Raw genomic sequence first — 16,320 nt, forward strand, 5'->3', positions numbered from 1 at the left:
GTGATTGAACTTAAAACTTGACGTTTTATTACCACAAATTTAACTATGAAGTTGACAGTTTCTGCTTTATTTTCAAAAAAACACTTGGATACACTTTCAAATTCTAAAGTTAATCAACTTTCGATCTTAAACTAGAGAATAAGGACACAAATTAGTGACATTTCAACTTTCGATCTAACACTAGAGTTGTAATGAACTCAAAGTTGATCAACTTAAATGATTGCCTTAAGTTGAGCAATAGTGAAAGAATTCGCTCTAAGGCAACTATTTATTATTATTATTATTATTATTATTATTATTATTATTATTATTATTATTATTATTATTATTATAAATTCTTTATTTAACCAAAACTCGAAATACATTTGAAAAATTAAATAAGAACATTAGCATGGCAAAAAATATATTTGCTGTCTGCCTGAAAATTGACATTTATCGAGAAGAGAGAAGAGAAAGAAAGTTTAAGATTATAGTATATGTTTATAAATAGATTATGTAGACCATTGAATAAATAAATTGAATTTAAATAAGCATAATATCCAAGTTCATAATATATATTTCCTCGTTACATCTTAGATAATGATACATAAATATACATATATTTCAAAATTTAAAATTACTCTAAAAAACTGTTTCGGTAATCTAAGGCATGATCAATAAAATTGTAAAACTCCTTCCAACCCCACTCTCCGTTTAAAATTTGTTTCGCTTCCTGGTGATTGAGAAAGCTTTTTGAAAAATAAAGTCTTCGGAGTTCTTGTAGAATTGGACAAACGGCTAAAAAGTGGCTGACATCTTCGATTTCATTTCGATTGCAGAGGTTACACCTGGGATTATCATTTCTGTGAGGTTTGTAATTCAAATTTAGCAACTCAGTTCTTGCTTTAAACAAAGTACCTATTTGATTTGCAGAAAGATTACTATTAAAATACAAAACAAAGTGTGATTGAGTTGCTTATAGACCAATCTGCTTGGAGAGGTTCGAGCCCTATTCAAGAACTTGAGATACAATGAATCATCAACCAACGCAATTCATTCATAAAACCTACCTTTCCAATTATCAAGAGAAGTTGTACCAAGGTTAAGATTAAATCCGTGCGCATTTGCTATTTCATACCATTCTTTGAACGACGATAAATTCCTTCGGAATGCGAAATCCATCATTTGCTTATGAAGATTTTCATTTGACCTTTGCATTACTTATATTATGTAATCGGCATTAAATTTAAGATTTTTTAGAAAAATCGGAGGGATCCCTGATTCCACATGTAAAGCGTAAGTTGGTGTATAGTTTGGAAGTTTAAATATTCGTTTAAAAAAGAAGCGTTGCACTATCTCAAATTCATCAAGATCTTGGTAACCAAAAACTTGACTGGCATAGCAAAAGCATGAGTTTATAGTAGCTTCAAAAACTCTAAATTTAGCTGAGATGTCTATGTACTTATTGCAGAAGATTTTGTTCCATATAAGGTTTATTGCAGTTTTTGCCGATAAGCATTTTCCCTTAACATGGGGCCTGAAATCTAGATTGCTACAAAATAGAACACCTAAATACTACTTGAACCTCTATAGGTTCACGATCCAATGACCATGCTTCTGGCGGGTTTCTCCTTCGACGGTTGCTTTCAAAAATCATAATTTTTGATTTTGAGGTGTTCATATTCAGGTCCCATTTATCACAAAAGTTTTTCAGTCTATTAATTTGTAACTGTAATATGGTGGGGTTGTCCGACAAAACAACAAGGTCGTCTGCATAAAGTAGTACCTTAATAAGTATATTTCCAAACCTAACACCCCCAGGAAAATCACGGGAGACATCGTCAATGAAAAGGGCGAACATAATCGGGCTTAAAGGACAACCTTAAGGCACACCGCAATCAGTGTTAAAGAAGCTGGATATGGAACTCCCATTTGACACAGTAGCGCAAGTATTTGTGAGGAGAAGTTTATAGCGTCTTAAAAATTTTGTCGATAAACCAAAATTTGATAATTTATAAATTAGTGAATTCCGGTTGATGGTATCAAATGCTGCCCTAAAATCAATGAAAAATACATAAAGTTTTGTTTGCTATCGATGAAACGTTTTGCTATATTGGAGAGTGCGAAGATTTGATCCACAGTTGAAAGACCAGAGCGGAAACCAGCTTGGAAAGTGCTGAGCAATTTGTTTTCTTCTACCCACCTCATAAGCCTGTAGTATAGAATTTGGGTAAATATTTTTCTCAAACAAGGAAGAATCGAAATACCCCTATAGTCTACTATTAATTTATTTTATTTAACTATAGTCTTGTCTTCGTACAGAAAGAGCATTAGAGCCAATTTGTATTGTTGGTATTTATGGCTTTGGCCTTATAAATGACATCAAAGTTCGAACACGACATAGAAAAAAAACCGATAAAACCACAAAAATGTTTTCACGTACTGCAGATCTGAACCCTGGTGGGCTGAAATAATATACATGATACACTCTACGACTTGTAACTGAATGTTATTCAACTCCGTCTCTTTACAAATACAATATAAAAAAAAATGTTATACAAATAAGAGCTGCCGCAACGTTTATAATAATAGAGCCTTAATTAAAATGTATAACGTGTGTTTTTTAGAAGTAAATGGAACTTTAAGTTGAGAATACTTTTTAACTGAGTGCCATTTTGCCAACTGTCAAATCATTTATTTTTAAGTTTGGTTTGTCAATCTAACATGAAAAGAATGATACTTGAACAACGCTTCAAAATTGTGGAAATTTGTCCCAACCCAAATTTCATATGCGAATTTATTTAGCGATAAAGATAACTTTAATGGATGCGTCAATAAGCAAAACTGCAGTATTTAGAGGGATGATAATCCTCGAGTGCATTTTAAGACACAATTACATCCAAACCGACTGACTGCTTGGTCTGTTTTATGGGTTGGAGGAATATTTGTCGTTAATACTTCTTTAAAAACAATAAGTGCGTTGTTTTGGCATTCCATATATAGGACATTCCATTCCTGACAACAGTACTCGCACACAGGAATGGTTGAGAGTTGTAAGTCACTAGGCCCTGGTTCACAACGGACTGTTGTGCCACCCAATTAAACAAAAAAAATATATAGGACAGTGAGAAATTGCCAACAAAACGATTCGCAGTAGCCAGATTTTTTGTATTTAAAAATTGGTACAACTGAAAGAAGATCTGTCAGAATAATACTAATACTTGTGAAAATCAAAAGTTAAAATAAATTAAATGTACAATTTTCAAGAAGAAGTGGTAAGAAAACATCTGGAAATTGAGACTCATTAATATGTGGTGTTGAAGCGAGTTTAAAGTTCGCCTCAACTCTTTATATACCTGAATCTAGTTGAAATGATCTTGATTCGCCTCGATTCCGGTCGGGGATCGAAGTCAAGTCAAAATTTGAGAAGAAAAACGTGGAGTTGGTTATACATATAATGCGTTATTTACATGTTTGTATACAAAAAAATATATTTTTGGTTTAATCAAATTCTAAAAACAATTGCACATGAAGTTTTTCATTGTTTAACACGAATCAAACTATTTCACTTGCACTTCATAAGAAACATCGAAACACCATATGCATTTTAGAAAATGCTGTCAAACTTAATCATTTTTAAATATTCTTGTGCGGTGGAAACACCATGAAAATTTATTTAATCTAAACTGAGATAAACTTTTGGTGGAAACATAGAAACACTTAATTATCTTTTCTATTGTTTTTTCTTGCAAAATAAGTCCAGTTAGTCCATTTTCGCTAGCAGAACTAAATAATAGCAACAGTAATAGATTGATTTTTTTCCCCAATGGAAAAATCACATGATTCCAAATGCACAACTACTCAACGAACACAGCTATCGAGATACAAATGCAATATCAATCGTACCAACATTTGAGAACGAAATTACATAAGATCCATTTGAGACTCGTATAAATGTCAAAAACCCATCCATAGTAAGATTCTACTCTAACTTTTATCGGGGTTAATCATACTAAGGATATTGTTTTTGTTATTCGTGTAAAATCTTACTATAGATAGATAGATAGATGCTTTTTATTACTTAAAATTGTTAAATACAATAGTTTCCGTTACAATTGAATAACATTTAAATTTGGTAATAAAAGTGTTTTGGCGGTGGCAATGCCGTCTGCCAGATTGACTATGTGTTTTCAAATTGTGTACAAAGAAAATGTTTACTATTTAACAAAATGTAAATGAACAATTGCAAAAATTATATAAATATGCAAATAGGGCTTTCAGTTTAGCTAAAACAAAAATAAATTACTTATTAGATAATACATAATATTTTGGACATATGGATTAACAGCTTTTAGTTTGGTAAAAACAAAAATAAAAATAAAATTGAGTAAAACTTGGTTTCAAGATTACAAAAAAAAAGAGCTTTTAGTTTGGCTAAAACAAAAATACGGGTTTTTGAACCCATTAATTTAAGCATTATGTACAGACTTTTAGTTTAGTTAAAACAAAATTTTAGTTATTTAAAATTATAATTAAAAAAATAGATAATATACAACAATAATATACTAGTAATTATAAAAACATGATATATAATTGTACTGTTTTTAATTTAAGTATTAAGAAAATTCTGTTATAATCATTTCTCTGTAACAGATTGATTTTTCAAGATAAATGGTTAGGTTTTTCCAATTTTCACCGTTTAAAATTGTTAACGTTTGCTCCATAGTTAAAGTTGGTTTCCCGAAGTAGAGGACTCTAAGTTCTTTATAGACTGGGCAAATTGATAAAAAATGAAAAGTATCCTCTTTTGAATTCAAATTACAAAGGGTGCAATGTGTAGTGGGTGAACCCTTATAGGGTGAGCCGTTTAAATTAAGTTGCTCACTTCTTGCTTTACAGATTAAAGAAATTTCCTTTGTACTGTATTCATCACTAAAATAGTTATTTAAAATATTATGATTTAAATTGGGGTAAATGACTCTGTTGATTGAAGATGACATTTTTTGTAAATTTTCATTACGCTCTGGTAGATGTCGACAGCCTGTAATAACCCGTAGAGTTGTTCTTTTAGCAAGATTATGTTAGTATATTGAAAATTTAGCTCAATTCCACACTTCGTTGCCCATTCTCTCCATTCTCCTATCCACTCCACTTTGTTATCGATGATGTACTTTGCTATTGACAATTGAATTCTATTTGGTATATATGCCAGTACTTTCAAAATGTAGTTAAAGTGGAGTTTTAGAGTATGAATAAAAAGAGCAGGAAGGCCGGTTTCAAGTGTAAGAACATAGTTTGGAATATTGGATGGTAAGAAGAAAAGCCGTTTGAGAAAGTAACGTTGAAGTTTTTCTACTTCTTCGTGTGACTGATATCCCCATGTTTGACAACCGTAGCATATAACGGAACACATTACTTGAAACCGGCCTTAGCTTCATATTAGATTTCAAAAGTATTCCAAGGTATTTGTATTCTGTCACTATTTCAATGGCTTCACCATTAAAGAACCACTTTTCATTCGATTTAAGTTTTGATTGTATATTTCTTACTATCATTACTTTAGATTTTTCTAGATTTACCGTTAATTTCCAGACTCTACAAAAATCAACTAGCTTATTTATCATAAGTTGTAAACTTTGAGGCGATTCTGCTAAAAGTACAATGTCATCTGCGTACATGAGTACCTTAACGTTTAGACCTGCAAAACTTATTCCAGCGGGCAGATACATTGATATATCATCAATGAATATAGCAAAGAGAACTGCACTTAAAAGACAACCTTGTTTGACACCAGATGTAGTCTCAAACCATTCAGACATATCTTTCCCATCTCAAACCGCTGAGCGAGTATTTTTGTACATATTTTTCAGGACCAAAAGAAGTTTCGTCGACAGTCCTTTTTGTGATAGCTTATAAAATAATGCTTGTCGGTCTATCGAATCGAAAGCAGCTTTAAAGTCCACGAAAAATATGTACAAACTTCTTTTTTGACGAAGGAAATACTGCGAAATTGAGTTTAATGTAAAAATGTTATCAACTGTGGAGTAGCCTTTACGAAAACCTGATTGGTATTCACTAAGCACTTCATTATTTGCTAACCAAATGTTGATGCGACTAAGGAGTACAGATGCAAATAGCTTCGCAATAGAATTCATAAACGATATCCCTCTATAATTATTTGCTAGGTTAACATCGCCTTTTTTAAAAATTGGATAGACCAGAGAATCTTGAAAAGCTTGTGGAACCTTTCCGGTATTGAAAATATTATTAAAAAGGTGAAGAATTTCATATACAAAATTAACAGGCGCATTTTTGTAAAACTCATTGCTTATTCTATCAGGACCTGGGGCTTTGTTGTTCGCTGCGTAATGGATTGCAGTTTGGATTTCAATTATTGAAATTTGACAATCGAGAGTTTGATCTAAAATTAAAGGTTCCGCAAAAGAAAAATGATTCGAGATTGGATCAGGATTGAGTAAATTTTTGAAATAATTAGCTAGACAACTTGCTTTCAAGTTTGTTCCGCAAATAAGCTTAGATCCTTTCAATTCTTTTATATTATTCCAGAAACTTTTACTATCTTTGATCATTGAAAGTTCGCGTGCTACTAATGTATAATATTCCTGGCGTTTTGATCTGCACAAATCCTTGTAAGCTTTATTTGCTGAAATATACTGTTTGGTGGCTGTTTCATTTAAATTTTGTTTTCTTGATTTCTTTAAAAGATCGAAGGAATTATTTCTTGCATTCAAACAGTCCTTATCAAACCATTTTTGTTTGAAGTTGACAATTTTTCTGTTGTTTCTTATATAGGTAGCAACTTTTATACATTTACAAAGAGAGTCTAGTCTTGAACTTGTATCGAAAACTAAAGAAGTATCAGTTAGTTTCTGAAGTTCATGCAAAATTTTTGTTTGGAAGTTTTCTTTTTTACTTTCTTTCCAAATAATTTTGGGTGGTAGGGTGATTTCTGAGTAATTTGAGTTTGAGATTTTATTTAGTGTAAATTGGACAACCAAGGGCATGTGATCAGAGAAAATCTGTGACTCAACTTTAAAAGACAAAATACGATTTCTCCATTCCGCTGATGCAGTACAAAAGTCAATCACTGATTTTCCCGCTCCCCCCTATAAAAGTAAACTCCCCATTACTATCATGATTGGAGCAACCGTTAAGGATAAACAGATCATGTGTTTGGCATAAATCTAAAAATAGACGTCCATTTTTGTTAATTGTTTTATCTTTAGAAAATCGGGTTTCAAGAAACTGGGAAGGTATTGAATTCAGATGGAAATTTGCTGGAATAATTTGGTTTGAACCTATTCGGGCGTTAACGTCTCCTATAAGCAAAACATTTTGGACAAGCGAAGAATTTAAAACGTCTTCTAACGCAAAAAAGTCATTTTCCCAATTATTACAATTAAGGTACGTGGGTAATACAAAAAAAGTTAAGTTTGTGCATAGTATTTTAACACAAGGTATGTTGTTGACATCTACAAAAACAGCGTTAATTTTTTCTTTTTTAAAACCGTATAAAAGTCCACCACTAGCTCTTCCAAATTTAGTTGACTGTACTGCTGATACCCAACGCAATTCAAATCCAGAGAAATATTTAGAGTATTGTTCAAATTTTTCACTCGTTATAAATGCTTCGAACAGAAAAAATATATCATGTTTTTTTACAAAGTTGAAAAAATCTACAAATAATAATTTGTTACTAAGCCCAGCAACATTATAAGCTAATAAGTTAATATTTATAATTTCATTTTTTTCGCTACTATTTACTTTACTACTTTTTTTGGTACTACTTGCTTTTTGACAGACGGCAACACTTTTTCATTGTTTTTCTTGATAGGAAATAGGTGAAGTTGCTATTCTACACCGATAAGCTCGACACGATTGACCACTTGGAGGACAACATTTGATATATTTCCAAAATACGGTTGCAACTTGAAAAAAGTTATCGATTATCTTTCTATTAAATTAACTTGCGTGTCAATTTAAAAAAATAATGTTTGTTTTATTCCATTTTAAAGTTCTATACCTCTAAAATAAACACTCCTTACAGAGCAGTTCATATCGTTCCCATTCATAATTGAACTATTTATGTATTTTTAATAAAAATGATGTATAGAAATTTTTGGAATTTTTGAAGTTCTCTAATAAATTTGAATACATGATAAATTATTATCTATCAAAAAATTTAGTTTTAATGTTGTGTTCTAATTAAAATAAATCATCTGTTGTTTAGCATAAGTTTGGCTTTAAAGTCAAGGTTCATGTAAAAATTTGACTTTGACTGATTATAAAACCTACATAGTAGGGCTATAAAATCTGTTACAAGACCTTGTGTCTCAAGACATACAATTGATATTAAATGGTTATATTTTTTTTTCTAAATATAATTTATAAATGCCAATTTGATTTCAGTTTCGCTTTTAGCACCAAAATTGCCTATGAGTTCTGGCAAAATCTTCTTTTGTTAAAAATCAAATCAATAATGTTCGGGAATTGGAGTCTTTCTGCCAGTTTGCTACGTATTTAAGAATAGAAGGCAAAATGCCTAACAAATACACTTCACAATGAAGATAGATGGATTCTTTAACAGGATTTAAGTGAGACAAACACATCCAAGACAACAAAAAAGTGTCTTTTGGTCAACATGGTAGGCTTGGAGAATCCTAAGATTGGCTTTCGGGGAATCCATATTTTAATCCTTAAGATTATTTTTTGCGGTAAGAATTGAAAACCGTGACTAAAAGCCTTCTCGAAGAGTTGACGAAGGCAGTATCAAATATATCAATAGAAACAGATCGATGGCCACAAGGTTTAAAGGCTGGCATTTAAACTAAGGTCGATCATTTTGAGTGAAACTTCTTTGTTAAATTAACCAATATTAAGTCCAAATAAATAAAACAATAATGAATACAAAATTATGTATGTATATGTATATGTAAATATATGTAGTTTTTGTCTACTAGGGACCGAGCTGGCTGGAGACGTATGTTGGCTGAAGCCCAGGTCCGCCCCGGACTGTAGCGCCAATTAAAGTAAGTAAGTAAGTTCTTGTCTATTGGTATTTTATGCTTGCAATAGAACTTATGCCACGAAAGGTTTTCAAATTAAAAAAAACACTCTCGCTCAAGTGGATTGATATAACTTATGTTTTGTTACCTAGACATTTATTGGAACAATTGATAAAATAGATTTTCACAAATTGTGCATGTTTCCTAGATATTTGGAGTATCTAATATTTGTAACAAAAACCACCCAAATCTTTATTTATGTTAATCCAAAGCAAACACACATCACTCGTCTTTCAATTTGCTTAGGTAGCACCAATACACAAAAAGAAAAAAGAATTTCAAATGACAATTGAACGAATTTAATCAATACAAAATGGCGTCCATAACCGTTTTATTGGGCTAAAGATGTGCCAGATAAGCGTGCATCAACATAGAGATGGGAAATAAATTAAACAAGAAGAAAGAAAAACGTACATAAGTAAAAAAGCAAATATTATCATCATTTCAAGGATTATCTTTTATACGGCTAAAGTTCTATGTATTTTTTTCTATTTTTACAATTTCAAACAACAATTCCGCAAACTGTGAAAACGGGATGAATAATAAAAAAGAGAAATTGATTGTGTCGTACGAGTATAATCCTTTAGCGATAGATTTTTGAACGATTTATTGAGCGAGCTCGATTTATATTTATTATTATTCAGATTTATAGGAAATCCGTAGGTACCTACATTAAAAATGTACTGATGTAAAGTGTACATATGAACATATATTTATATTCCTTTTTACATTTATTTGTGTACTTATATGTTGGTACTCATACTCATATGTAGAGGGGAGGGGCAACATATAAAAATGAGTGTGTGTTTTTTTATTTTCTTTTATAATGTACCTTAATAGTTATGTCCTCACTGAAGGACTAAAAAATGTACACATATAAAAATATACGCAATCCACCAAATGCTTTATAGTCGTTTTATACGAAGGTATAGGGAAGAATCAGCAGCGTTAAAAGCATCCTGATGGTATACCTATAAGTTTTGTTATACTTTGCATACATCGCTCGTTGAGTCATACATACACTTCGTGTCATATGAATAGGGGCAAGCTTATTTCGTTTTTTTTTTTGTTGACGATATTTCTCAAACCCTTAGGTTTTTCGGAAAAACCCAAATGTAGAATGATCAAAATTTTGGATTAAGTTGATAAATACAAGTTTTATGACAATTTCTTAAGAAGGTCATAAAAAGTACCTGTTTTTTTGTGTCACATGAATACGAACAAGATGTAAATTTGCTAATTAGCGTGTTTCAAGTCAGCTAAAAGGATACTCTGATTGTTGGGGAGTTAAGCACGAGTATGTATTTAGTTGATAGGATCAAGAAGTATTGTTAGAATAAAAAGGCCTAACCAAGGAGTAAATAGGTCAAATTCGAGCTTCCCAGTATCTCGGCAAAAACCATCTGTTTTATAGCCGGAAAAATTTGAAGGGTTTCAAATGCTGTATGCAACTAGTACAAAGACCCAGATAGGTATGGAAAAACCACAAAGGAAGAGTCAAGAAAGCCACATCATTTTAGGAAAGACGAGCGATAAAGTTAGAGCCTCCTCAAATTCAAGACTTTCCATTATTAAACTCAAGGCAGAAGCAGGGGTAAATGCTAGTAGATCGACTGTTGTTGGGGTGATACAGAAGGCAGACCATATACAACACCAACAAAATGAAGAAAAACAGGAGCCAACGCCTTAATTTTGCAACAAATCACATCAGGTGGAATCAAGCTTTGCATAGCCTTGCCTTTTTGGATTAAAACAAAGCTTAATTTGGACAATCATGATGAGTAAAGCTGCTATTTTCATGATTTAAGAAAGAAAGAAATCAATCTTGAAAACGGCACAGCAAAGGAGGTGGTGTAAAGGTATGGGAGGCAATGACCTATTACGGGATTGTGTAGCTGGATTTTCAAAGCCCTTAAATGACGGCTATCATTTTCAAATCGATTCTTGAAACGAGTTTTTTCGCAGTTTCTGAATTATTTGATGGACAAGGATGGACTCTTAAACAAGATAATGCACAAATGCCGCACAGACAACAAACGCGTGAATTCAGGGGCAAAATGTGAACCAATTACCCCCATATTCTCCTGACCTAAATTTCATCGAAAACTTGTGGGGATGGCTTTCAAGAAAAGTTAACGGAAGCGAACGGCAATACCAAAAAATTGAAGAGATTATTGAAGCCATAAAACGGATCTGGGAAAGAATTTCGCTTAATTATCGGACAGCACTCTGAGAATCCATACACCACAGGTTACTTGAAGTAATTCAGAAATCAGGAGGCAGCACACATTACTAAAAACTATTTTAATCCATTAAATAAAACCAATATTTACATAAACCATAAGAATTTTTGGTAATTTTCTTAACTTTAAAAGTTCTTACAGGGAAATTTAGGTCTTGTTGCTATTCATGGTACTTTTTATGACCTTCTTCGGAAAACCCACCATAAAACTTGTACTTATCAACTTAATCCAAAATTTGTGTTCACAATATAAGCTTTGTACATACCTCATTCATTCCACGTTTGCGTTTTTCCAAAAAACTTAAGGGTTTGAAAAATATCGTCAAATATAAAACCGTGGCTTTTCATGCGACACGAAGTGTATAAGTGTATTTTTTTTTGTGTGGATAGGTACACAAATGGAGTTCATGGGTCCTTTTGTTCCTTTTTTTTTTGTTGATATGGAAAATGTGCTCTTAGTGAGAGAATACAATAGGAAACGTCATTTGAAGGATTGAGGGTACAAGTTCTAACCGAGAAAGAGGACTTATTTTGTACCTACATTTTTATAAAAATGCGGTAGGGGTGTCGTATTTTTTTCTTTTTGCATCGATTTGAGCTTTTTAGTTTTTTTATTTTATTTTTTTCTTAGAAAATTTATTTTGTTTTTGAAGGCAGACAATAATGAAGTTTAGATTTGTTTACCTAGAAAAAGAGAATATCTGTAGATGCACAGCGCGGCGCGGTGTACCACAGGAGTTCGTCTTTTGGCAGTGTCTTTTTATTGTTTTGCATCCTATTGTTTGGTTTTTGAATAAAAGCAGAGGCATAAAAAGCTGTCTGATGCTTTGTTTTGTGATAAATAATAGTTCATATTTGATTTTTCATTTCTAAAGTCTAAAGTTTGCTCATTTTGGCTTGATAAACGTTGTTGCGTCTGCATCGTACGTACGTGCGTCGCGTCATCGTGTCGTCTTTAAAATTCAATTATTCTTATTTATTTCTCTCGTTCTTTTTAATTTGGAAAAATTAGTTTTCCATTAGTATTGTCAAACAAATTCTTTACCTTCTGAACTTGTGTCAATAATAAATGACTAATTTTGCTGATTCAACAAAAAAACATAATATTTGAATAATTTTAACCACTGCACTGCTGCTGAGATATTCGATTGAAGACGACGAACGACGGGTTAACAAATATACATACATACGTCCCATACATATTTATATTTTATTTTGTTCGTTCTTCAAACTTAATTTTATATTTACTCTTGGTTAAGTGCATGGTAAATAAACTGAAGATTGATTTTTTTCCTTAGGTATATCTTTGAATTTAAGTTCGTTCATTTGACTACCTTTTTTTAAGTCTTTATAACAATGATTGGAATCTTGACTTGATTTCAGGGTAACGAGGGTTATTTTTTAGATAACATAAGCTTATATATTTTAAATTATTCTTTAAAAATGTTGGATTTGACGTGTTATCCATTTTGCGGTTTCAAAATTATAGCGATGGAATTTGACATCTGTCAAACTGAGTTGGTATACCAATGATTTTTTTTCAGTTGAAAGTCTGACATTCACTAAAATGGATCGTTTAACTATCTCACAATGCATACAAATTGTTAAAACCTACACAAAAATGGTGATTCTGCCCCAGCCATATCTTGTGATTTAAGAGGAGATTATGGTTTACATAACCGTCCATACTACGCAAGCAATTGGCAAAATTGTGAAGGAATTTAAAAAGGCTGGATTGATTACAGATCTTGTAAGGCCTGCATCATCATATGACTGCTGTAAGTGTAAGTGTTGCTGAAGGCTCGAATGTGTCCATAGCTCGTCGTTCCCTGGAATAATGACTTTCTTACGGCACAAAATGGCGTATTTAGCATTTGGATCTACACCTAAATCCATATAAAGCCCAGCTCTCACGAAAGCTGAAGCCAGATGACCATTCACAACTTCGTAGATTCGTCGAATGGGTAATTGAACAAAAGGTGGTTAACGGCGACGATTTTTCAAGCAACATTTCTTGAGCACTTACCCACCTACTCGCTCATGTATGTATGTTAATAAACGAAATTGTCATATTTGGGACCGAGTTTACTCAAGTAATTGAAGCGAGGCCATTACATCTACAAAAAGTCACTGTTTTCTTTGGTCCGTAGGTGTGTGATTGGACCTTACTTCTTCGTAAATGACGGTGGAATGTCAATTCGGAGCTTTTGTTTGCCTGCTATTGAAGAATACGGCTTGAAGAATATGCGGTTTGAACAAGAATTTGGTACATGCCACACAACTCGAGCGAATATGGCTTTATTGCTAGAGACATTTTCTGGCTGCATAATTTCTGGTCGTGGCGATATCAAATGGCCACCAAGATCATGCGGTTTGATACCTCCTGGACTTTTTTGTAGGGCTACGCGAAAGACCGTGTTTTTTTTAGAACTCTTAAACACTTAAATACCAATATTCGTCAAGGTATGGCTGAGATACCACCAAATTTGTTTCAAAAAGTTGTCGAAAATTACATCAAAAGAATCGATGCTTGCAACAATTTTCACATTGTGGTCATTTAAACTGTGTAGTGTTTCGCACATAATGATAACATTCAAATTTAATAATAAGAAATAAATATCATGAAAAAGAAATATTTGATGTGTTTTTTTTTCGTTTACTTTTGAAACCGCAAAATGGATAACCCTGTATAAATATGTTTAGTTTAAGATTTACTTGACTATAATAAAACTTACTTGCAAATCTTGGATCATTAGCTGTTGAACCATACCAACCAGCTGAACTTCTCATATCCGTATAATGACCAGCTAATGATAAATTATCTGTTGGTCCGCAATAACTTTGAACACCAGGACTATGGTAAAGCGGACCCATAGCATATGGATTTGCCATACTGCTACTACCTAAAGCACTAGGTGAATTTATACTACTTCCGCTAGAGTTTGATCTGAAATAAAAGAGAAACAAAAGTCAATAAAGTTTTAAAAAAGAAACCTTAATTAAATTTAAAAAATGTATTTAAGTTAGAAACACCTCAAAATTAAGCTTGAACTCAAAATTTGCATAATATAAAAGTAAAGACATAAGTTTTCTTTACATTTTTGAGTTTGAAAATTATTTATTTCTAAATAAAAATGAACATTTATATTTGAAATACATTTTATATCAGCTTTTGAAATATTGATCAATTAAATTTAAGTCTTCAGTACCGTCCCACTCAAAATTTAATAAAATCGGATTTAAATATATTTTGGTACAAACAATATTTTAACCCATGCCAACTCAACTTATAGACGTTTTCAACGTAATCAAATAAATGATATTTTGCGAATAGCAGACAAAAGTGGGAATACTTAAATATTTTAGAAAGTTGCTTTCTTTAAAATCAATTATATTCAAAATCAATTGCCAAATATTAAGGAAAATACAGAAATATTATTATAGAAATACCAATTTAATATTAAGAAGAAAACCATACCCATTGTTAACTTCAATATTCAGAAAATTAAGCTTTACATGCATGTTGCTAAGGTAATGATATAAAGATTTAAAAAAGTGATTAAGAACCACTATTTCAAAGCCAATTTTGTATTCACAATGAGTTAAGTGTTCAAAAATTTAGTTTGTTATCAGAAAACATAGTTTTTACATTTAAAACAATTGTTAGTTAAGCAATTCAGTACAATTTTAATGTTTATATTTAATGAATCTTTAAATTTGATTTCAAGATGGACTTTAAAGTCAATCAAAAACTTTAATTCAATTTATTTTACTATAGCTTAAGGATATTTTTAAGCTCAGCCTATTATTAAAATTGGAAGAAATCGAAATTAGAAAGATTCAGAACAAAACTTATTCTTTTTACTGCATTGTTTGAAAATGTGACTAACTTGTTCAACATTTTTGTATAAACTTTCGAATCGGGGATTCTTGAGTCAGTTTAATTGGGTTTGCACCTATTCAAGATCCTCAGACAAAATACGCCATAATTCTTGAGAACACTGTTTTATAATTGTGAAGGGAAACGATATTTTTGACACTTCCACTTATCTCTTCTCAGTGACACTTCAACATCACATAACGAAGATGTATGATCTAATGTTTGCACTAAGCTTCTAAGGTCGAGAATTACAATCTAAAATTTGAGTTAAAGCTCTTAAAATGTAAGGCAGAATATTTTTGACTTATTTGTATTAATAGTTTTTATAGGCTTTAAGAATGAAACATTTTAAGTGTTAAGCTATGGCAACTTAGCGTATTTACAATTTTGTGTGTACTATACATGATTTAATTTCAAGCAGAAGACGGCAAAAAAGCTATGCTCTTATTCTTTAGAAATAAAATTTCTAAATCATTTTTTGTATAATAAAGAATTAATCTAATCGAATCTACATGATTTATTGAATTTAACACTTGGATTACTTTTTTAAAACTAAAATATCTTAAACAGTTTTTATTTGATCTTGTCGAAGCACTTTCATTTTCAGGGTTCTTAATTGTTAGCTAAATTATGGTAAAATCAATTCTCTCAGTAATTTGCTACAAATTGTATATGACAAAATATACAATTTTTAAAGGACCTGTTCATTCCTGATAATAGGCTATAAAATCGAAAAAATATTAGCGATACAAAGTAGGGATTCATTTGAGTGCTAAGAGGTTAATATTGTAGATCGGTGATTCTAGGAAATAAACTTATTTTTAAATTTGTTTAGTTTATATATTTATTTCTCAAACTCTCATTCCTTGCCAGTATACATTTTTTCCTATTTTTTATTGTTCGACTTCTTCTTATTAGTACTTTACAATTCATGTTTTATTTAAAAAAAAAATATAGAAGCAATAAATTCTTTGATTTCGTGCAGAATTTGTACACTTTTTCCACAGAAATTATCGGAGAAGAAAAGCGGTCAGTTTTTAGTCTTGAAAAAGCTCCGCGACACTCGTTGGTCTTGTCCAACTGAAGCTACGAAAGCCTTAGTCAACGGCTATTCGGAAATTGAAGAAGTTCTA

At 31.6% G+C, this 16,320-nt stretch overlaps 1 protein-coding gene across 6 annotated transcripts in view; it reads right to left on the reverse strand.

The window, feature by feature from the left end:
- LOC129941726 (homeobox protein Nkx-2.1) overlaps positions 1–16,320 on the reverse strand; it is a 108,755-nt gene that overhangs the window by 74,656 nt on the left and 17,779 nt on the right. For all 6 annotated transcript variants that reach the window (XM_056050431.1, XM_056050430.1, XM_056050427.1 and 3 more), the window contains one exon: positions 14,043–14,254. In XM_056050431.1, the coding sequence (XP_055906406.1) occupies positions 14,043–14,254 (212 nt within the window). The remainder of the gene's footprint in view (positions 1–14,042; positions 14,255–16,320) is intronic.

Source organism: Eupeodes corollae, chromosome 1 (genome assembly GCF_945859685.1).
Source record: "Eupeodes corollae chromosome 1, idEupCoro1.1, whole genome shotgun sequence".
In the NCBI taxonomy this organism is placed as follows: Eukaryota; Metazoa; Arthropoda; class Insecta; order Diptera; family Syrphidae; genus Eupeodes; species Eupeodes corollae.